The 23,684-nt window shown below is 40.7% G+C and overlaps 1 protein-coding gene across 1 annotated transcript in view; it reads right to left on the bottom strand.

The window, feature by feature from the left end:
- LOC142957667 (metabotropic glutamate receptor 4-like) overlaps positions 1–23,684 on the bottom strand; it is a 110,144-nt gene that overhangs the window by 47,142 nt on the left and 39,318 nt on the right. Inside the window, exon 2 of the mRNA XM_076099621.1 lies at positions 4,226–4,442. Coding sequence (XP_075955736.1) covers positions 4,226–4,442 — 217 coding nt within the window. The remainder of the gene's footprint in view (positions 1–4,225; positions 4,443–23,684) is intronic.

Raw genomic sequence — 23,684 nt, forward strand, 5'->3', positions numbered from 1 at the left:
TACACATTGTTCACAGTGGATGCTACAAGTATGCTGTATTTAGAGGAAACAAAACTGCCATTCATAATTTATAAAAGATTTGTTTAAGACTAAATGTACAAAAGATGAGATCACTTAGAAAGAAACATGCCAGTCCCCGTCAATTGTCTTGATTGTTATTCTCACTCTTTTCAGCGCCTCCTCTAAGATATCGACTTCCGTCATGTCAAACTGTTTCTGCTCCGCGGTACCGATACTCGAGTCCAGCCAGTCTGACCAAAGACTGTTTCCAGTTTAATTCTTTCTCCACTTGAAAGCCCAGTGAGCTAGGATCAAATGATATCAGATTCTCTCACCAGCGAGACCTTCTGTCATCCGACATCCAACACAACTCCTCAAAACACCGCACCACACACGCTAATATATCCTTCTTTAAAATGTTTAACTGACCAAAAATATTATATTAAAAACATTCGTCCTATAAGTTGGTCTGTGGAATGTCAGAGACTCTGTATTTCATTCTATTCCCTTTTGAGGAAGCAAATGGAAAGACAGTAAAACTAAATGGATTATTTGAATTGCTGGAATACTTTGGATGTTTTGATTACATTACGGGAGACATTTTTACATTTGTCCCCCAGCTAGCCTTAAATAGAAACATTAAACTGCAGGACGCTGTGAAGAAAAGGCCAAATAAAAAAATATATAAAAACCATTATATTCATTCATGAGCTTGAGCTTCGGATTGTGCTGGAAATATAACTGAACCTTAGCACAGAAACACCAGCTGCAGTGTGTTGATGTTAGGACCTCCCAGGCATTTGGTCTGTGGGTCAACACATCTGTTTCTCTACAGGGATAAAGCATCTCGGCTGGAACGGCTTCGAAAACAAATATCTTTATCTCAAAGATAAAGTCCTTCAAGTGGTGCTGAAATTCTGTCCAAGGAAATATCTATTGTAACGATACTGCAGTTATTGTTTTCTGAATCTGTTTTTAAGAAGATAAAACTGTTTTGATCCTACTTCTGGAAACAGCTTGGCGTTTCTAGTTCTATACAGTTTCCAAGATGTTGATAATCGTTTTTTAATTGTTTTAATGAAATAAATAATAAAGAAAAATAATCTACGTGGTTCTAATCTTACTTCAACATACCCAAATCTGCCATTCAAAGCTAAGATCTATCTTCCACACAGTGAAAACAGGACCAGTGTGACATTAGGAGGGCGAGACTGCTGCTCAGCACGGCCTTTGGCTGCTTAATGAGATGGAACATTTGGCCAGTTCTGATCTGGCTGTTTTATTATGTGAGCAGACAACTGCAGAACCCATTTAGCAGCCAAATACCTGTGGCTTTGGTTTTGACGGAGCTGCCTGCCTGTCGTCAGTGTCTCTGTCCTATAATCAATCAAAGTCTGAATGAGGAGGAGAGGACCTGGGAATCAAACGGTATACTTCAGCATGTAGGGAACAGACGTGTGTAGATGTTTTTGAAACAATCACTCCAGTTGACAGATTTAAAGGAGCTGTAGGCCGGAAGACTCAACAGATATTTGTCTAAATCCTGGTTTATCATTGTAAGGGGGGAACGATCACACCGAGAGGCCCCATGGCAAAGCGAGTTGGGCAAAACAGCCGATGGAGCGGGGGTGCGTGTGCAACCAGGCGATCACGTGTGAATAACGGGGGAAAAAATGATTCAATGCAGACATCGACCTCTTGCTCTGGACGACCGAAGACCATCAGCTCTAACGCTCTTCGTCGCTCTTACGTTTCCTGTGTTTGTTTGCTTTTTTTGTAATATAAACTAAATTGTATTATACAGTATATTATACTGCCCCACTGCTAGTTACCTCTATTTAATCATACTTTAATCAAAGCGGTTCTAATGGTTGCACATGCACAGATGTTTTTTGCTGCAATTTTCTCATTGATAGCCTAAATAGTTAGATTACAAGTGAGACAGGAAAACACGACATCAAGTCATTAGACAATGACAAAACTACGTCGAATTTAGTCTGAAACATCTAAGTTAATGAACAATTGCTGTATACAGTGCCTGTATTTGGTGAAAATTGCTCCGCTTTTGAGGATACTTTCTAAATGAATATATGAATCAATTTGCAGAGTAATAAGGCCCCAAATCACTGATTTAATCCCAACATACCAAACAAACCACCATGTTAAAAATACATAACCGACATGATGCAACAAGCATGTTTCCCCTTGGATGCTTACAAAACGTTTCTAATTAAGTTAACTAACTTACAAAGTATCAGATCTCTCTGTGGCTGGAGACAGAAGCGGTGGAATAAGGAGATGTTTTCAGTGCTTTAAGCATTCATGACTCGGTTAGGGCTTGATTTAATGAAAGCTGTGCTGAGTGACTATAGAAGGCACCTTTAGGGATTCTACACCTGCGCTCCGAGTGAGTCATTAAGAGTAGAGAAAACAACCACTCCAGAGACATCCATGTGCAGCAGGTTATCCTTCTGAGTTTCATTCTCAGAAAAAAGTGTTTATCCCTTAAACACATTGTATACTTACAACCTTTATAGCATAACAGTGTTTTTAAATACCTTTCCTATCTCATTCAAGTCTTATTTTGATTCGTTTGAATCTAGATTGTTTACACTGGCTTATGGTTTTCATCTAGTGCCACCAACTCAATTATTTGATATTTTATTTCTACCTTTCACAGACACCTACAGCTCTATAAAACGGCATTTTATTCCAACAAAACAAAGATTTTAAAAGATTGTAAAATCTCAAAAAATGTAGGGAATCACACTTTCCACCCACCCACGTAATCCTCTACATGACTGTTTCGGCTGTTGATTAAACCCAAAGGTTTTATCCTCTTTATGTCTGTCCTTTTTATGAGGATATGGGAATTGATATTTCAAAATAGTTAAAATCATATGCAAGGTTAGGCCTTAATATAGCATTAAACCCCAGTATCTTTAAAGGTAGGGGGAAAACAGGTTTCTTTTGTCGTTTTTTTTTTTTTAAAGAGAAGCAGCTCAAACCATATTGAAACTGTCAGGTTGGGCTTTGAGTCCCTTTTGTATGGGCTGTTAGGCAAATAGGCAACTGAGCTGGACAAACTGGAGGTCTCTCTCTCTCTCTCTCTCTCTCTCTCTCTCTCTCTCTCTCTCTCTCTCTCTCTCCACGAGTAATCTGCTGCTGGTGCTTCTCCACGACGCCCGATGATGGGCTGCAGCGTAGAGCTGGCAGGAAAGAAAGGGACGCAGTGGCACAGAGAGTACTGGACATGTCGGTAGTGATTACTCTGTGCTTCAGAAAGGGTCAGGGGTCAGACTGAGCGTGCGCCGGCAGCTCCCTGTGCCAAACGGACTGTATTCCCAACACTGTACAATGCCCTCTCCTTGTGTTGCTCCGGGCTTTAGCGCTGGAGCCTCACTTTCACACCGTCAATGCGTCCCAATATACGTAGCATCGCCTCAATGCTCTTGTGTGGCAGATACAAATGTCTCCCTGAAGTCTGGAGCTATTTCATGGAAAGAATTAGGACTTCAGCATAAATCAAAATTAAACCAGCAGAGCTCTGCTTTCACTTTCACATTGTGCCACATTTCTGCTAATTAACAAAGCTTGGCATCGAAAATAAGACTGGTCCTGATGCGCAGTGCATAGAAGTAAAACTGTACCTCAACTTTTTACTCAAACCAGCAGAACACTGCTTTAACTTTCACACTGTGCCAAATTTCTGCTAATTAACAAAGCTTTGCATCAACAATAGGATTTAAAATAAGATACTTATTTCCCTGAATTCAGAGCATTTTCGTTTTTTTGCCCGCCTGGCCTACAGTACATTACTCGATCGTGTTCATTTAATTGTGGGTATCCAAAAACGTGTTCTGGTTAATATTCGATTAGTTTTTCAGCCCTATAAGCTACTTCTTCATATTCAGATCATCAAATCTAAGTAATGGTTTAAATTCTGACATAAGCACAGGACCCTTCAGCAACAGACAAACCACGCTTCTCTCTATAACAACATCTCATCAAATCCAATGTAGCACCAACCTAAATAGTTTGATTTCTCAAATGAATCGATTTGTTTACAACGAGAGTTTGCCTACTGGCGGATGTTTAAAGGTGTCCAATCACAGGGAACCCCTCTCGATGGTTCTCAAAAGGAAATTCACAGCGGGAACCCCCTCTCACATCAGTCTGAACAAACTCTGGGACGCTTGAAGGAATGTTTGAAGAGAAGACTCACCGTCCTCTCGGGACTTCTGAATAAACGCATCAACACCACTTTCTCCGTAGTTTCCCTCGGAGGCTACCGTGGAGACGTAGTTCCAGCGCATGGCTTTGACGATGTCCACCATGGCCTGGGCCTGGTAGGTGTCTGGAGGCACCACCCGGGAGAAGAAGTCGTAGCGGGTGTTATCACTCAGTTCCGGGGCCGTGGAGGCGTAGCTCACCTGAGGGATCTACAGGGGAGGAAGAGAGATGTGGTTTACTTTGTGTTGAATGCATTACATTGTTCAGCAGGAGCGGTTCCTTGCAGCTTCATGTTCAAAAGCATGACTATAATATGGCACCTAACATCTGCTGAACTGCTCCTTGGGTTGTTGTTCACCCTCCACAGTTGGCTTGCTGTTGCTTTAAATAGTCCTGATGATCACAGGCTTAGCTGTAGCTAAAATATACTTTCCCCACCAGTCGAGCAACACTAAGCTGCTATGGGATTCACACTTGTCTCGAGCATAATGTGAGGTTTCTTCGGTGTTGAAACACATAAAAGCACAAAATGATCTGCCTTTGGAGCTTCATTAGTACCCAGTGTTCTTGTTAGACATCACAAAGCCTTTATTGTTTCATGTGAAAGGCTAGAAAAAACATAAATATGATTCAATATCATTGTGTTACCTGCAACAGTTAGAAATCAGTCAACTGTTAAGAGATAACTTGATAAGATGGAAGATAAGGAAGTCAAGCTTATTGCAGTGATTGTAACTGCTTTAGACAATCTTGATATAGTTATCAATTAATATTCTCATATTCATATACATTTGTTTAAAAAACCCATTAATGAGATATGAAAACAGCTTTGCTGTAGATGGCAATTTCCAGAGTTCTGCTTGGAGGCAGCTTCTGAAGGAAGCAGGTACGCAGGTTGTTTTTTTTAACATTGGGAAAACCTGCAAAAAACAAGCAACAGACTCCTTGTTCATTGCTTTTCTGTTTTTCTTTTCCTGCTTTCTGCAGAGTTTGAATGAAGTTTAATGATCAGTGAGGTAAAATGACTGTTGTCTGATTGGAGTCTGGTTCTTTGTACATTCATTTAATTATAATAATTGTCCAAATCCCTGTTGATTTAATTTATTCTATATATCTCACCAGAAAAAGGGGGAGAAAATAAGCGCTTCCACTCTGGTGTCATGTTTCCATCGCTGCCGATCGGAGCTGGAGCCGATAAAAAGCCGTGACTACTGCAGAGCCATTGTAATTTTCCACTGAAGGCAGAAATCCAGATGTTAGTGGGTTTTTTGTTGAGTGGGAAAGTGGTTTTAGTTGGTATGAAATTTCAATTTCTGCTTGCTCAAGTTATTCCAGATTTATGTCTATTATAGCTTCTGTGATCTTCCTCTGGCTTCTGTGCAGCACGCTTTAGAAGTAAACTGAGCAGATTTTATGACCTTCAATAATGTGTTTCATGGTTTAACTTCAAATACGGACACACTTTTCATGCTAATGCATATTATTTTTTTTGGTCCTGATTCTCCAGGGTTAATGAATTCAGGCAGTAGATGTAGAAGGCTGAGTCGCAGCTGCTTTAAACCACAACAGAGTCAGTGGGTGAACATCTTTTAATGTGCATGTCCAGCTCAGTATTATAGCAGAGTACTCGTCCTTAAAGTAAACTCAAACAAAAGAACATAATGTCGACAAATGAAAGAAAAAAAATTGTACTTAGTATTGCGTAGTTTTTGGAATCATCTGGACATTTCCTAAATGTCCAGTTATCCACATCCAACTCCCTCCGATGCCATACATTGTTTGTTTTTTCTGAATTCTTTCAATATAATTTGAATTGGAGCAACACATTTTTTTCAAAGATAAATAAGGACTTTGCCTTTTCATCTCATGACTGACACTTGAATGAAATGTTGCTCTTCCTTTCCAAATACTGTTTGTCACGGCACCTCAGCATGCTCTGGGGATTTTGACAAATACTGTCACCTCTTGAGCATCCCCACAGAGATGGGGGGAGGTGCCGATGGACAGATAATCTGAATATGACACTGAAAAACACTTTGAAATCAATTAAAACTTAGCTAAGAAGACGGACGCCCTTTGTTATGTGCTTTGAATAAATCTCAATTTAAAAAGGTTACGTTGTGGCGGAAAAATAAAGTAGCCTCACATCCAAGTAGACTTTACCCACCAACACTGTACTTTACAAATATTTACTCCACTGACTGTGGAAGTGATGCGGTCCCTTTCCTCTCTGCCTCACCTCACACAGCGGAGGCCTTTACAGTGGTCAGCTGCACTGATCCTGCTACCACTGAGCTCCCTGCTTGTCGCTGACGCCTGTGTTAGGAGCACAGATGTTCAATCCGCGCCCACGACCCACAGCTCAACAATTCATGTAACGCACATCCACACACACTTTATTTTTGCAACAAGGAACCTCCGGTTAAAGCCTGGTGCACAACATACAGTAAATGAATGTAAAACATGTCCCCTGGAGTCCTTTTTTTATTGTAATATGTTAGAGTTGTGCTTCAGCGCAGGCGTGGCTTCATATGTAGTGACTTGTGATGCGGCAAACATGCCATTCAAAAGCAGCCTTGTTAACTTGATTCCCTTTCAAAGAGGAGGCGCAAAAGGCAGAAAAGGTTATCTTGTGTGTGCTAATGGACCGCGTGCATGTTGCATGTCAGCCTCCCGCGCTGATGGCTCCCGGCCGTCCCGGGCCATCACACTGTGCCGGGTTGCTCGCAGCATTTCTGCATCGGTTGGCTTGTTTAGATCTAGGAATCGCTTGTGCAAATCGCTCTGCCTCGTGAACTGTGAGCACTGAATGACATCCGTGTTGGAGGCTGACACGCTTCCTGCACACGTCCCCGTGGGACACTCTTAGAGACACTGACCTGGACATGCCGACTGGCGGCAGTCCACACAACTTGTTGATTTAACACCTGGTGACGGCGGCAGGCTGAGGCACACCTGACCCCCCCAAAGTTTGTTCACTTTAATTATGCGTCGACGGCGGCAGGCAGAACTGTTACGTCGCCGTTTTTCTCCCTCTTGTCACCAGTAAAAGTGTGAACCCGTTTCGTTTTTTTCTTTCTTGCACTGCCTTGACGTCATAAGGCGAGGATCTAGCAATCAGAAAATGTGTTGTGCGAAGGTGTTAATAATGTCTCATTTTAGACTTTCAATGTTCTGAAGCACACAGCAGCACAGTGGAAATGATCACTTTGCACCCTCAATGTATTCGTGTTAGATGTGGTTATATTTAGCAATTTTGCGAAATAAGTATGCTATGTAAAATATGAGGTGATAGCACATGTATAGAAACAAATCTCTGGCATCTACTTCCCATGGCATCCAGCAGCAGGATTGCTTTTTTTTTTTTACAAACCCAGATAACATATCCTCAGGAATCCCTGCTGATAGACATGACCGCACCTGCTAGTTCTGGGCCTGTTATCGCTGTGTATTACAGTAGCTGTTCAAAACCTTTTCCAAAAGCCCTGACGAAAGAACACTTTGTTTGAAGTTACAATGTGTGCTGTAAAATTCAGTCCAGTCGCTGAATTTGAAGAATAATAAAGTATCATGTGGTTTAGTAGCTTAGTAATTGAAAGATGGTTTTAGAAAATCTTTTGTCAGCAAAATCATGCAATGCATGAAAAATATCCAAGTAAATGTTTTTTTCCCCCCTTGATTTGGAAATATCTCTCTCTATTTCTTGGTGTTTTTAATTCTGCTGCTGTCGTGTACTGAGGTGATGCCCGTGACATGTCGAGTCCCATATCTGCCAAATAAGTGGGAGCTGCAGGAGAGCTCCCCTGTGTTGTATTTTTCACCTGAGAGATTTTTCGCTGCTACAACAATCACACAATTTCAGCATTATGTCAAGAAAGCGGGACAGACAGGGCTTATCGTGTGTTTGTGTTGGCGAGAGTTCTTGCTCAGTGGACTACAGCGATAGTGTTGAACAGTCTGCTTCCTCTAATATAACGCAGTCACTTCTGCAGCACTGACTCAGGAATTAAATTCCTCAGCAAAGGCCCGCTTTCTGGTCCCCCCCCTATAGAGAATCAAAAGAAATGGGGATTGGGAGGAAAACATAAAGACAGGATGTGTTGTGAACAGAGAATATCCCACATGCGGGCGAGGAGAGAATATCTTGGCGGAGGTTTGACGTATGAGAGCTGGACTGTGCAGTGGAATACAAGATGGCTCATTATACTCGCAGAGCGATTCAGTGGTAAATATCTTAGTAGGTTGTTTTAGGTATTTTAGTGAAGCTGTATGCACTCACCATCTGTTCAGGCTGAGCTGCTGAGTCTGCTGAGAGCGCTTTGTGACCCCATCACTTCATACAGAGTATACCAATTATATATATATATATATATATATATATATATATAAAATATACCAATTCACTACGTCACCCTCCCCCCCCTCAAGTTTATAGAACTTCTTAACTCTGCACACCAGCACCCCAACACTATCCATTTAATTGCTAATGGGCTTGGGAAATATGCTTAATTGCTGTAATGTGAGTCTCAAGCAGATTTATGATGCAGATTTGACGTTCAAATCGCTTGCTTTAAATAACTGTGCCTTTTTAAAAATTCAATGAGCTCATTTGGCACTGTATCAATGCAGGAGTAATGATGCTCATTAGAACTGTACAGAAATATTGTACATCTGTACTGTTTGCTGGGGGGGGGGAAATGAAAAGCTTTAGTCAGGCTCTGGAAATGTTCCAGTAAATACTTCCTGCAAATATGTTGGCTGAAGTATATATTTCATCTATTTAAAAACAAAAAAAGCTGAAAGAAAAAGTTTTGCATGAACTGACTGCAATTCGATCAGGAGAGACTTCATTTAGACTGAACTTTTACATTGATTACATGGTGCACAGTAGAGTTAGAATTGTGGAGAGTCCTTGGCGATTCAACTCCAACGTGACAAAGTCATATTTAGGGGAAGGGGGGGGGGGGGGGGGGGGGGGGGTAGTGATGCCATGTTTTCTACAGAAATAATATGATAATAATATGATGAGATGAGGAGCGGGACTTCTGATGTGGAAGGAACCTTGGGCCCTGATGTGATGGCAACTGACATAAGACGAGAAAACAGTTTTTTATTCTAAATTTGACAGCAAATTTTTGTTGTTTGTGGCGAAATCTGTTTGGTTTAAGAGTGATCGGCCAGAGTCAACTGATGGAGTAGAAGCTGGAAATCGAGAGAGATTTTTGAATGAATGAGAAAATAAAGTTTAGTTTTACTATTATATGCTGTACACTATATAGTATGTAGCCATCACATACACATTATGGACCCTTATATGTTCAAAACTAGTTCGATGGAAACATTTAAAAAAGTCAGCTGGAGGATCACAGAGTTGCTAAGTTTGATGAAATCAGATAAGTTTCAGTTTCAAAAATGTTAAAACCCGCTCTCGTCCTAAATGTGCCACCGTAAACTATTTACGGTCAGTGAATCTCCACGGTGTAGATTTCCATTCTCCCCCAGTAGTAAGTTAAACAATGATGCTGATTGATCAAACTATTGTGTTGGAGAGAATTGTTCTGTGCTTTCTTATTTTCATTATCTTATGCCATTCAACAGTTTCAGTGTTTGTGTCTTTAAGACGCTTCGTTTCTGCCAAGTAAAAAAAAACAAAAAAAACAACAGCAGGTTATGTGACTAACTGCAGAACCAATGTGCTGAGTCATAAAGCGCATCGAGGTCTTTCAACCCATTGTTACTGAGATCAATATGGTGAGACTAAAGTGAACAATGCAAGCTCTGCACAGATGCTCGGGCCAAGGATCTGCCCCCCCCCCCCCCCCCCCCCCTCTCTGCAAAGTATCATCAGGGCCAACTTCATATTTTCCAACATTCCCTCCACACCACTCTAATATTTCTTCTATAAATCAAAAGCCTCTTGAGAATTGTTTTGCTTTGACCTGTGTGGTGGAAAAAAACTATACAATACCGAGTGAGTCCTATAATACTGAATACTGAAACATCAGGTAATTACATTATAACAATTGATCAGCAGTTTCAAGCTCCCCATTGACCCCTCCAGTCATCCCCTTCCTAAAAAAGACAGCTGTCTTTATTAACCTTGCTTATCTCTGGGAATCTTCACACCTGAACATTCTCTGGTTAAACTGCAACCCCCATTTGGTTACTTCCTCTTATCAAAGCAAAGGCAGAAATACCCCCGATGGTCCCGCCACCACTCAGCCGGGCACACAACCACATGTAGTAAGGCACATAAACTAAGTCACAGTAGAAATGTACTAGCACAGGGAACATTCTCCATCACACCTGCCACATGTCCTTCTACTAGTATGAAGCTAAACTCCAAAGGCCTTTATACACCAGCATCACAACTATTCACAGTGGCAGTGATGCAAATTTGCGACAGGTTTTGAATGGAATCTCGCAGGCAGAGGAGTGACTAACCCAGGTAATTAGTCGTATATCCTAAACTACTGTGAGCTAATTTATTGAGTTCCCTTTTTAAAAAAATGCTCTGAGTGAATTTGAGTTTCCTTTGGTAAACCATTACGCAGTGTATGTGTCTAGGGCTTTTATTGTGAAAGGAAGAAGTGGATCTGGTATGTTGGTGCCTTTGTTAAGGTTGAGAGGAGTGAATAACTCTTACCACCTTGGTTTTGACTACAGAGCTTCTGTGTTGTTGTGCACTAGTGAACGTTTTGAATATTGAATATTGTTCCGCCCAACGTGATTGGCTGATGCCTTTATTTGAGTTGCAAAAACTCAGAAAAGTGAACCTTGTTCCACAAAAAAAATGACGTCGCTTTTTCGCCACTTGTTTCCGTGTGACAAAAAACAACAATTAGAAAAAATATATTGACTTGAAAACAAATCGCCCCAAAAACTCCAATTCCAACAATACAGTAGAAGCCACTAACGGCATGCAAACCTCCATCCATGTTTGTGCACGCTGTACATGGATAAAGTATGAACGCCACTCACTGACAGCAATAACCAATAACCAGCTTTACACCTGTTAAAGTGCTGCACGTTAACAGGGTTCAGGGCAGCCAGTGTCCCTAATTAAAAATAATAGTTTGTGTTCTGCAATTACTTTCTTTCAACTCTCTATTTAATATTGTCTAATATTTAATTATTTTTTTGACTTTTTTAGAAAGAACCCCCCCAAGCCTTATCAATACTTTCTTTTGACTTTCCCCTTGACCTCGAAAAAATACAGCCTCTCTCTACTTTCTAATAAAGAACTTCTACCGGATGAGTGCACCGAGCGCAGGCTTCATCTCTGTGGCTGCTAAAGGAGGTGAGCACCACGACATTGTTTTCACTGCACCTCTAATAGTCTGAAAACAATATATCAGCTGACGTTGTAGCCTGATATGCATGAAGTTACATGATGTCGAGTTGTATGCCCAGTCCCGTTGGAGACATTTCATCCAGACAGCTTTTCCAAGAGAGTGTACACTTAAATATCACATGAAACATGAATACTGTTGGTAAATTGAAGTTCAGTGCTCGCTGATGTGCAGAAGAGAGAGAGATAGCGGTGTGCAGCATGAGCTCTTTTATTATATTGACCGCTCTGAGCTCTGTTACGCACAGCTGAGTTGGTTTTTACACACAAACGACTTGAACAGTTGTTACTACTACAACCGAATGAGCGAGAGCGAGCGACGTCCCTCAAGTCTTGTTGTTCCACACCACATAAAAAATGTATGAATATGAATTAGATCAGGTGGAATTGTAGCCTGATATACTGTAGTGCATTGTTAGATGTCTAAATGTCCATCACAAACACGATGCCTGAATCGCTTGTTGGAGTCAATGTAAAGTAGGGCGCAGATACTGAGTTTATATTAAGAGGTAACATAAGCACATCTGTTGGTGTCTCTTTGTCCAGTAGGGCTGAGTGCTTTATTCCAAAAGATTTGACTGGATACGCTTGAAAACAATATAAATAGTTAATGAAATAATCACTGTGGTGCCATTCTTAATTTGGAGACAGTCGTATGGATCCTGCTAATGCTTCACAGTCTGAAAGAGGCTAAACTTAACGTTCAAGAAAGTTAAGAAGGGATTTTGGCATGGCCGCACAAATAGTTTTGGATGTGGGAAAAAAGCTCGACGTTCAGGCGTGGTCCTGTGTGAGGAGGCAGCCTTACGGCTACTGGATATTTTTCATTATGGTTTAGCTTTGTGGTTTATGTATCGGCGGCAAGGGAGCGGGAGGCAGAGCTTGAAAGCAGGTGTCTCACGGCAGTAACAATATTAAATCAAGAGCACAAATCACTAATTTGAGAGCACAAATTAGTGATTCGAGAGCACAAATTACACCGCCGAAGCAAGACTGCACTCTTGTTCCCTTCTGTTGGCAGGTTTAGTTGGCTAGCAGCACAACATTAGCAGTGTTGATGCCTCAACTTTAGTGTTCTTAATAAAATTCAATTCTTTATGGATTCAGGAGACTCTAAAGCCCCAGACAGACAGAAAGTGTGAGACATTACCGTCAACAAACGCTTTTATTGTTCTCAATGGGATGGGAGCGAAGCAGAGACATTAAGAGCTGTGTTAAAAACACTTTGGCTCTGCTCCCAGTGAAAGTCCACTGACAACTCCACCAAAGTGTGACTCTGAATGTTTAGTGTGCATGGAAGTCTGTGTCTATGAGAGTTAAGCTATGTCGGAAATGAAATGTTTGCTGCTTCGTGCATTATACTGTATTTACCGTCCACCATCAAGTTCAAAAATGTGTAAAAGTAAAAAATAAATAATTAAATCGAACCAGCCAATCTTAGTGGCAGCAGTATTCTGTATTCATGAATGTACAAAGAAACGCTAAATATAACATGCTACGTATCAACGACTCCCTGCTTCCCTCTCCTCTCACAGCCTTTGGCACGCATGTTGTTTAGATCCATAAGTGTGACAGTTATGTTTACAGAAATGGCAGATGTTCCTACGTGCTGTATGTTAAATACGGGACTTCGATGAATCTTCTGCCAAGCTGAACTCTGCGGGAATTTTTAGAGAGCATGACATTGAAGCACACAAAAAGTTAGGTAGAAAATGCTCAACATTTCATTTCCTGTTTTAATATTTCTGCAGAAATTATATATTTATTTTCCTCTGTGCTTTTATTGCTTTTATCACTATCCTACGACATGCTTTCCTAGTCCTCACTGTTGTGTAAAGTACACTACTTAAGGATTTTGGCAGTGTGTGGCTTGCCGTTAACAGTGATGTCTGCCATGTCACCGTTGCTCCTGCAGTTCTACATTGAGTTTCAGCAAATGAGCCTCAGAGATACATTTAAAAGTGTCTGTAATTATGACACAAGAATTTAAATGGTAAATCGACTGCACTTATATAGCACTTTTCTACCTTAATGGACAATGCACCTAACAATTTGCTTCTCATTCATCCATTGACACACACACACACACACACACACACACACACACACACACACATTACCATTGCTCATTGGGAGCAACTTGGGTTTCGGTGTCTCGCTCAAAGGCACTTGGACAAGAGGAGCCAGGGATCTGGCAACCCAGCAACAGCCGCAGCCATTCAAGACAAATTTGAATATGTAACACGTTGGAGAGTTGGAGCTTAACTGATTAATTGGGTGATGTGTAACTTCCACCGTATTTTCCACAGTGAAACTATCGGCAGTTTCACTTATCAGCTTGCATCCTGGCACCAAACATCCTCAGGCCACTTCAACCTCAGTGTTCCAAGACCTGATTTACAAGTTCTGCAGCTGTGAAAGCCCTGGATGTGATATGATGTACACTACCAGTTTACACAACTGTTGTTGTCATAGTTTGTTTATTCAATTGTACACGCACACACACACACACACACACACACACACACAGTAGCTAACAGCTATTTCTGCATTGTTCGGGTTTGCATAAATCTTTGTATCTCTGGAAAAAGAGAACAGACAGGCAATATATTAAATTTTTTTTTTCCCCCACAATCGTGCAGGGGTGGGCTGTTCCATTTCATTTTAAACCTTTTGTCACAAATAGGTAGCTCATTTTTCATACTTTGCCTCCGCAAAAACAAAACAAAATGTTGCGGCTGAATTAAATATTTGATGTGCCCTGGCACTTATTGTTCATCCCCTGTTCCCAAAGCCAATGTATGCTGCTCCTACACAGGGTTGTTGTTCTATTTGTTAAGCTGTGGCAATCATTAATTTGGACAGTGGCAACTGTGATTAATTATCTCATTACAAATTGAATTATAACTTGCGTTAAACATGCAAATGAGCTCAACTAAAGGTTGAGAATGTCGTGAGATTTGAACTAAATTACATTTGTGATAAATTAATCACTGCATAAACAATAATGTACTTGTTTACCACAAAATTTGAAAGGAAAAAAAAGTGCAATTAATGCTCACGTTTCACTGATCCACCCTCTGATTATATTGAATTAGCATTAGAACGAGAGGTGTAACGGACCACTAACGTTAACCATCACAGGACATCGGCTTTTATGCTTTTTCTGATCTCTGATAATTTTGCATTCTGAACGACAACTTTGTGTTGAAAGCGCTTGTAACGACGGTAGCACTGCTAACGGCCAACGATCGAAGGTTCACATGTGATCTCGAACAAATGTAGTGTTGGTGAGAAATAATACATCAGAAAAACTACCAATGACAAGATATCTTTTAATCCAAGAAAATACAAACCTTTATTTCCTTATCATTTAAATTGTCTTTTTTTCTGAAGAAAAAACTAAGTAAAAGGATAAAATTTCGAATTGTTTATGGTTTACGCTAACTTCAGAGCGGTTGAAATGATTTTTGGGACAGATGGAGCCTTGTAGACCAGCTACTATAATCAAATAACAGAGGGATCTGTGTCTGCCAACATCGAGCTTATAAAAAAAGCTCAAAATGTTGACACGAGTGATTTTTATCAGGTAGCACACAGCTATGAAAAGCCAGAGTCTTATATGAGAGCTCTTGGAGATTCACAACTGATAATTAATAAAAGTGAAATATAATGAAATGTCTGAATGTGTCTGCGGTTAACACAATGGAAATCTCTTTTGTATTCAACGTCCCTGCACCGGTGCCCTCCTCGTCTCCTCTCCCCAGGCAACGCACATTTTCTCCTGCATTGGTTCAAAAGACATCAATGAAGGGAAAAAAGGGAAATTCCCGACAGTGCCATGGGATATGAATGGATTTAATATTTTCTGGGGAATATTCGGAATGAGTCTTGCACGCTGTGTCAGATTCATTTATTCATCGATCTAGGCCAATCTTAAAAGTGTCTTAAACATCATGAGGTCAGTGGTCCCCAACCCATCTACAGTACAGTATATCGGGCTGCTCGTTGTTTCTCCATACGAATCATGAATTCTTGAAGAATTTCACATTAATTTTATTGCAATGCTTCACATCAATGAGCACTGCCAGTTTAGTTTGATAGAGCCACGCCAGAAGCAGCCAGGGGTCGAACCAATGATGCTGCAGCAGTGGCTGTTTTTTTTCTCCCCCCCCCCCCCCCCCCCCCCTCTAGGCCTTTTCACAACTTCTTTGTATAATTACATGCCTGATTCATTCTTCTGTGTCACTGATTTATGACCTAAAATAAATCCAGCCCAAGCCAGTTCATTAAAGTTTTTTTTTGCATTTGGGGCTCCGGTTTGCTGGCAGTAGCCATAATCCTCAGCAGCAGGCACAAACACGTGTTGACAGACAGCAGTGTTATCGGTCGAACTGGTGATAACGGGGCCGAGAGGATGGAGCTAATTAAAAATAATGAGTTCACATCAAATCACATTTTCCTGAACATACACCCTAACCTGATGGGAAATATCATGTTTAGAATAAAGAAATGTGTCTCCTACACATTCAAATAGGCTCATTTACAGTATTTTATTTCAAATGCGGCTTATTTAACCAGTTCCATTTCCTCCTGCATAATACCCGTGAAATTCATTCTAATTCATAAAATGTCTGTGTTGGAAAGTTAGCAGGAGATATGTTTTGTAATTCAACAGGACTGCATGAAAAAATATATTTTTCTTTATAGCAAGTTTTCCAATTTTTGGATCCATTTCTCGAAGAAAAAGTTCTTGTTTCACTTTTTGGGTTAGAGGCAAGCACTAAGCTGGTAGCAAATAACAAGTATTGCATTTCATTACATTTTTGCTGCACAGGAGGTTAGTTTTATAGAAGCCAATGAGCTAAATGCTAAGTATAGCCTCACAGAGCTGCTAGCATGGCTGCAGAATGACTCAAAATCCTCTATGCAAAAGAAAAAAAGATTCTTATCAGGGGTTTTAATGTTTAACAGCCTGTTTGTAGAACCAGAAATGTTCTGACTGTGGTGTCCCCTAGTCGTGGTTTGAAAATACACTGTGGCAGACGGCTGCAAAATACAGGACACAGCTGATCCATCTGTTAATATGAAAGCATGGACTCCTTGAATACATCATAATTCCGCCTTGTATTAAGTGACATTATTCATCTAATCTAGAATAGATGAAGACATCATCATCTGAAGTGACTGGGAATTCAGATGAGTTTTCCCTGCAGGTGGACCACAGGGAGCCACTTCAAAACTATGGCATCATCGGATTTATGTGAGGGTGTGTCCCAAATTTCACTTCCACTCCTTCCTGCTTTCTTTCACCACTATTTATTCTGCTTCAGGAAACAAGTCAGGCAAGACGAGGAAAAGGCAGATGAGAGAGAGCGAGAGAGACTCATGCTTTAGCATGAAAGATGAGATGTCAATTAATGACGACTGTGCCTCTAAGGAGCCCCTAAAACATTTGATTCAGTATGTATTTAGGTAAATTGCCATCGACTTCATGCCATTCAACCTTGGAAGTTTCATCATCAAATGGTGCCGTTCAGCCCTGGACTTTGCTGATTGATCCTCTATGAATTGTGTCATATTATGGAATAATACTGAACCTCTACAAAGAAGGCAGCACGTTATGTTTTTTTCCTCAAAATAACTGGCTCTCCAAGTGGGTGTTAATCCGCAAATGTGAGCCAAATGATCTTGTATTTCCTTTTCCTCATTTGTCATGCACACAGTGGGATACTGTACCAGGCTAGGTGAGGCTATGTGGGTTAGTTAAAGTATACGCACTCAAACTCAATTAGAGCTATAAAATATGTAGAACATTAAATAAACTTCCATTCCGTCTTCTTAAGTCTTTCAGCTGCCTTATAATTACAGAATAGATACAGTAGATCTGATTTAATGTTTCATCTCACCTGTTCCCAACTTATTAGGGATGCACACATTCAAACAAACTGCTGTGAAATCCGTACCTGCCTAATGAGGAGAAAGTATCTATATTGGTTCAAATATTTGTGTGTGTCTAAGACATCATATTCTATTCATGAAGCTTCCCAACAGGCTTTGATCAGCCAGTGTTTCACCTTCATAACTGGGTAAACTTGTAAAATGTGTCAGAGGATCCCACAGAGGAAAGTGGCTCGAGGGGGGAATAGAAGGCTCATTTCAAAGGGAGCATTAAAAACAAATAGAGGTCAGAGAAACCACTGGTGCACAGCTGTTTTGTTCACAAAGACAAACTAAAAAGCCGAGCAAAATTGAATCCAGGATGCAACTTTGAAGATTTGTCCCAAGTGAACAAGGTAAACAAGTGTTGTCATTGATGTGAAGAGAAGAAATTGGAGCTCAGTCCTGTAAACCAACAAACCAGGCTCAAGTGCTTCTTGATATAAAACTGTATCAGCAGGGAAACGTAAACCCCAGCGGAAAGCCTGAGGAAAAGAAAACACGATAGGGCTTTCACTTCATTAATGCCATCAGTGGAGAACCTGCAGTAAAACAGCACGGAAGGTATTTCTGTCGTTTCCTGCCTACATTTAAAACTAAAATCACTCACCAACTAATTCTACCTGCAGGATTAGACAGTCCTGAGGTCAGATGTAACGAATGAGGGCACTGTATTCTTGGTGTTGATCTCATCAAAGATGAATGTGCACCGCATGCCTTAAACTCTGCAAGGGAACAAACATCGTTTTGATCTAATTCAGTCCCGTAAATGTGGGAACACTTCACTCCAGGCAACTTCCTGCTCTTTAAACCATTGCATTAATTGTGTTTGCTTTGCACTGCGGTAATCGAAAACCTCTTTGCAATTTGTGAGTTTGTTCAAGATAGGCTGTTTCTCTGGTAGCGAAATAGTTAAGTGAACATATTTCTAGACAATATGGGTCACTTTACTGTTTTGAAGGTCTCCCCATGGGAATGTGACACGATGAAGTGTGCAACATATTAAAGGAATATGGACCACCTGAAAAGCATCTGCAAACAGTCCTTTCGAGTAGTGGTGTTTACTGTATGTCCTTTTCATGATCCTTACCTAAATGTTCAGGAAGGAGCCCAGACTGAAAGTGCAAAGCCATTCAACTATAGAGTGGCTATTACATATTTATGATGTTATTCCACTTTTCCCCCTTCCCCTGTCTACACATAAAACAGCTCTCCTATGAGGTATAAAGTAGAGTTCCTTCAGAGAGCCGCCAAACGGATGATTACAGTAAGATCAAAAGATGTGTGTTGTTATTTGCCAAATATACGTCAAAAAAGACTTAACTTGTGTTTTCCATTATAAACCCTCTCTCTTCCAGTAGAATTAATATTTTGATGACGACTCTTGAACTCGCAAATCAAATGCGATTTAATAAAAATGGTTCTCCTCTGATCGTTTGGATTGGCCAGCAGCACACTGAAACGAGTTTACTAGCCGGCAAGCATATATGCCACAGACTAAGGCTGGCATTATAAATCTTGTTAACTTGCCTTTATTTGTATGTCCCCAGTGTTCTCTTGACTTACAATGTACTTAGTATACATAATACATAATAGTACTGATAAAACTAGTAAATTACAGTAACTTTTATGAATACATATGAACAGTTCTTTCTCTATTTTAAGCCTCCTGTTCATGTGCAGAATGGTCAATATGGAATAAATAAACAATGAATGTATCTAACACACCCCCAGGGCTTCCAACAAAGAGCCATTGACCAGTGGCGGTTGTTATAGACCAATAGACAAAATTATGTTGTTCACCCAAAATATTTTTAGGATATTGTTATATCTATCCAATTTTGCTTTCGACGTCAACAAAACCTTTCCTTTTTCTCTGATGTGATTCAGTCTGTGCATTGACAAATTAGTTGTCTAAAATCAGGTGGATTAAATGCAAGTATCTTCTTCGCACTCTCTTCTGTAACATGCAAATCCCAACAAACGATGTATCTTCTCACAGATGGACTATTCACCCCTCCAGGGCTTTCCAATTTGGGCAAAAACTCCCTAGCTCAGCGAAAAGCCACAGCGATATGGCAGTAAATAAGAAAGTGATGCAGAAACAGGGAGGAGGGATGAGTGCTGATGGGCAAGCACAACCTTCTTTCCTACAAGACAGTTCATTAAACACCTTTCACAGCCACCGTGGCACTATGCCTGGAATGAAAAGCACGATATAAGCTCATGCAGGTCAAGGGGTGAGCCTATACTATAGTGGTCCTCTGATAAATGCTGAGACAGGAGCTGGGAGTGAAGAGCCACACAAGAAGCAGCCCGAGGTTATCAGAGTCATCGAATGCATTACATTTATCTTGAGACCATTTTATTGACGCTGGAAAACATCTGGTCGTCCACCTTGTTCTGTCCCGCATATCTTGTCGCTGTACACTTGCACTGTTGGAAAGTAATGAAGAATATTCAAAAGAAAAGAAATCAATACTGTGGAGTGTTGATTGTCCATCCGAGCCAATGCGTGGCACTTGGCTATGCCGCTGGTCTATGCCACAAAGATAAGTTGGCTTTGTCCTATTTTCCAGAGCAGTCCATCATGAAACGTTACATAAATGTGAATCATGTTAGAGATAATTAAATTCTGTCTGAAACTAACACACAAGAAACCAAAAAAAGATGAAGAGGGTCATCTGTCTTATGGGCTTCTTACAGCAGTTGTCATGACGCAGTAATTAAATGACGTCTTTCTAATGAGAATACACACGGCTATAATTTCTAGTGGAGCAAATGTATCTTTATAGATAAGCAGCCTGCAAGTGCTGATGGACTTTTTGTGGGACATAGCACCGACATAGAGGCAAATTAATGACCTCCCTGGAGAGTAGTGCTGGTGTATGGGGAGGCTCATAAATAGAGCAATGGTATGATGGAAAGTCTGTGATATCTGTGTGTGACTCCCGCTGATTTTAGACGACCCACTAATTAAGACTGGGGAAAGAGTCCTTTTGGGATGAAGCAGGTATATTCGGTATTGTTTCTTAGAGTCAGTCACAACCATAGACTGTATATAAGAAGTGGTCGTAGCCGTCGTGGACGTAGCCGTCGTGACGTCACCCAGTGGTTTGTGGACCGCCGTTATAAAGCCTCGAGTTTTGCACGTCGCCATCTTGGATTATGGCGGTCGCCATCTTGACTTTTTGCAACCGGTAAACGGAAGTTACCATATCTTGAATGCGGAGGAGTGACGTAGAGACGCAGTACACGGCTCAGGTAGCGGCAGAGACCTGTCAATCACAGTAAGCCCGCCCTAAAGCATACTCTGCTTTATGGTTTATTTTACTCTAAATGGGACCATCATTTACTAAATGAACATCATGCTGTGTTGAAGAAGACTTAGAAACTAGTGATTGAGACGATAAACTCATGTTGACAATGTTTACTGAGGTAATAAATCAAGTGAGAAGTAGTCATTTTCTCATAGACGTCTATGCTATCGGACTAAATTTTAGAACCAGAGGAGTCGCCCCCTGCTGGTCAGAAGAGAGAATGCAAGTTTTAAGACACTTCCACATTGGCTTCACTTGGCAGAACCAGAGGTTGCCGTCTGGTCACAACTCACGGGCCATAACACATCTGTTGTCTCAGGATGGTGGACAGACACATTTACTGAACCAACAAAATAAATATGGATCAAGGCCTGATCACATGGCAACTTTTAATATTGCAACATTTTGCTTTGAAGTCAGTGAGAACAAAATGCCAGAGCTGAGTAAACATCACAGTACAAAGCAAAGCAAAGCTATAGTGAGCACAGTGTTAGATAGCCAATGGATCTGTGTTGTAGTAGATCAAGTATATTTTGATGACATCCCTCACATCACAGACGGGAACAGTCCCCACTCAAAAAGTGTCAAAGAATCCAGACATAGGCAATCTTAGCCTAGTATGAGGCCCCACTCTTGTGACGAATCAATATACTTGCGGGTGGAGGACGGAGACAAGGGTACTGGCAGTTAATAGGAAAGTGAAATGAGTATCTCCTTAAGTACCTCTGTACCGTGTGTGCACAACAGGACTAAAGTGGTCCCTGTCGAAAGGTTATCAAATCAACTTTTCTGTGCCTTCTTTGGTGGCTCGAGAGCTTTTACTGATATCATCCAGCCCTCATTAACTCATGTGTGTAAGTCGCAGTAACTCGGGGTTCTGCATGCAGAGGGTGGAAACATACAAACTGAATGTAGGCTTTGCTTTTTTGGTTTTATAAAAGTGTTCATTCTTATCTCTTTGTTCATTACTTTGGCATTGCAATTTGTTTCACTAATATACATTTCTGGGGTGACTAAAAAAATCAAGTCTTATGCTACATTCACAGGGACACATCAGATATAATTTTAGTGAAAGAGAGCAGGATTGTAAAATTAGGTGAGGCCAGCAGAGGATACCGGCAACGGTAGACAGCATTGCCATCCAGAGTGAGAATATTTTTAACTTTTTGCTGTCCTCCGCAACTTCATTTAGTTATTAGAACTAAATGGCACAATACAAATAAGTCAAGTTGGAGCAAGAGTCTGGGATTGATATGAAAGAGGTGTTAATATATGGGTGTCAGAGAGCGAGATGAGGTGTAATTTCTTAATTATTCAGTGACTATTTTTAGCTGCGTAACAAGCACGTCTTAGCAAGAGTTACTTTTTTGACTCCAACATGCAGAAACAAGCCAGGGAGCACTGAGCTCCAGAGCCTGTCACAGGCTTTGTCAGCAGTTGCTGGAGCTCGTTGCCCTGCATACTTTCACAACCTTCTGTAACATAAGTCGTGTTGACACAGTTTGGAAATCGGTATCATCCAAATATGCCAAAGAGATTTGTGCAAAGTTTCTTGCAATCGATCCACAGCTCACAAATCACATACTGTGTGGGGACAGTGTAGTTTCTTTACCTGCAGTGTAATATCTGGAGGGGGAAAAAGCTCTTAATTCAATCCCTTTTCACTTTGATTAAACTGTGTTCTGTCTGATATTTACCGGCCTGATATTGGAATGGATCTAAGCTGGCATGAAGCACTTGCAAGTCATTAAACATGACCTTTTCTCCGAACCAAAATCAATCACCTCAAAGTCATAGCCTTGCCTTATCAATACTCACGCTGCGTTCTATTTACCTCGGAAATCGGAATTAGGAGCTGGGAATGACGTCACACCCGAGTTGACTGCGTTAAAGTACAACAAGTCAGAAAACTTCATGGGGTTTCCTCCAGCCAGGTGAGCTATGATTAGCAATACCAGTTGATAACAACACATTATGGCAATATTTTACTATACAAACACCGTAGCAACATGTTCACATAGGAGATGGACAGGACTGTATATATGACTGATTTAATGAGACAAAGGTTGCACTAAAGTGCTAATTAACAGCATATTACAACAACTTTTTTTACTGTTGATGCGTGGAGCAGCCATCTTGAATTTTGAGGTCGGGGTCGGTCGGGTACGTCTGTCTTTAGGCGGCATTCTAGTTGAAATTTCCCATTGGCAACTCAGAAATTCCAACTTCCCAGTTCCAATGAAATTATGAATTAAATGTGCCACGTATTCTAAGGTTCCCAGCTCTTTACCAAAATAGTTATTGAAGTAATGTCTTTCATTGTTCTGCTGTAGTTGATGTTATACAAACTAGGTTAAAGGTCCACTTGTGATCAGTGAGAGTAAAGGAAATAATGCATAGATAGTTCTCCCGTGGAGTTGGGATCTCTATCAATGAGAATCTGTTATTCAAAGCATTTTCTCGGGTACATGTGGGCAGCCTAAGATTACAAAAGCCACAAAGCATATACTTTTGGTTAACGATACAGATGAATGTGTGGTGTGGGACCCACACGTGTTAATCGGCCATGAAATATGAGGAGGTCGACTGAGTGTGTCATCTATTATTTTGAAAAGCAGGGCTATTATTTATGAATGTTGAAAGCCAAGGCAGTCATTGTATTTGGATTAATTTTGCTTTTGACACATTTCCATCAGCAAACAGAAAGATCTGCAAGAGGAATCGGAACCTATAATCCTGCCGGTCTCTTATAACTTGTTGATCCTTAATGGAAGAGACCTTTGTGTGAACCTCCGAACATTTTCCTCTCCTATTCATTCCACACAACTACACTTCAGCCT

This window comes from Anarhichas minor, unplaced genomic scaffold (genome assembly GCF_050575085.1).
Source record: "Anarhichas minor isolate MPS153535 unplaced genomic scaffold, ASM5057508v1 ptg000003l, whole genome shotgun sequence".
In the NCBI taxonomy this organism is placed as follows: Eukaryota; Metazoa; Chordata; class Actinopteri; order Perciformes; family Anarhichadidae; genus Anarhichas; species Anarhichas minor.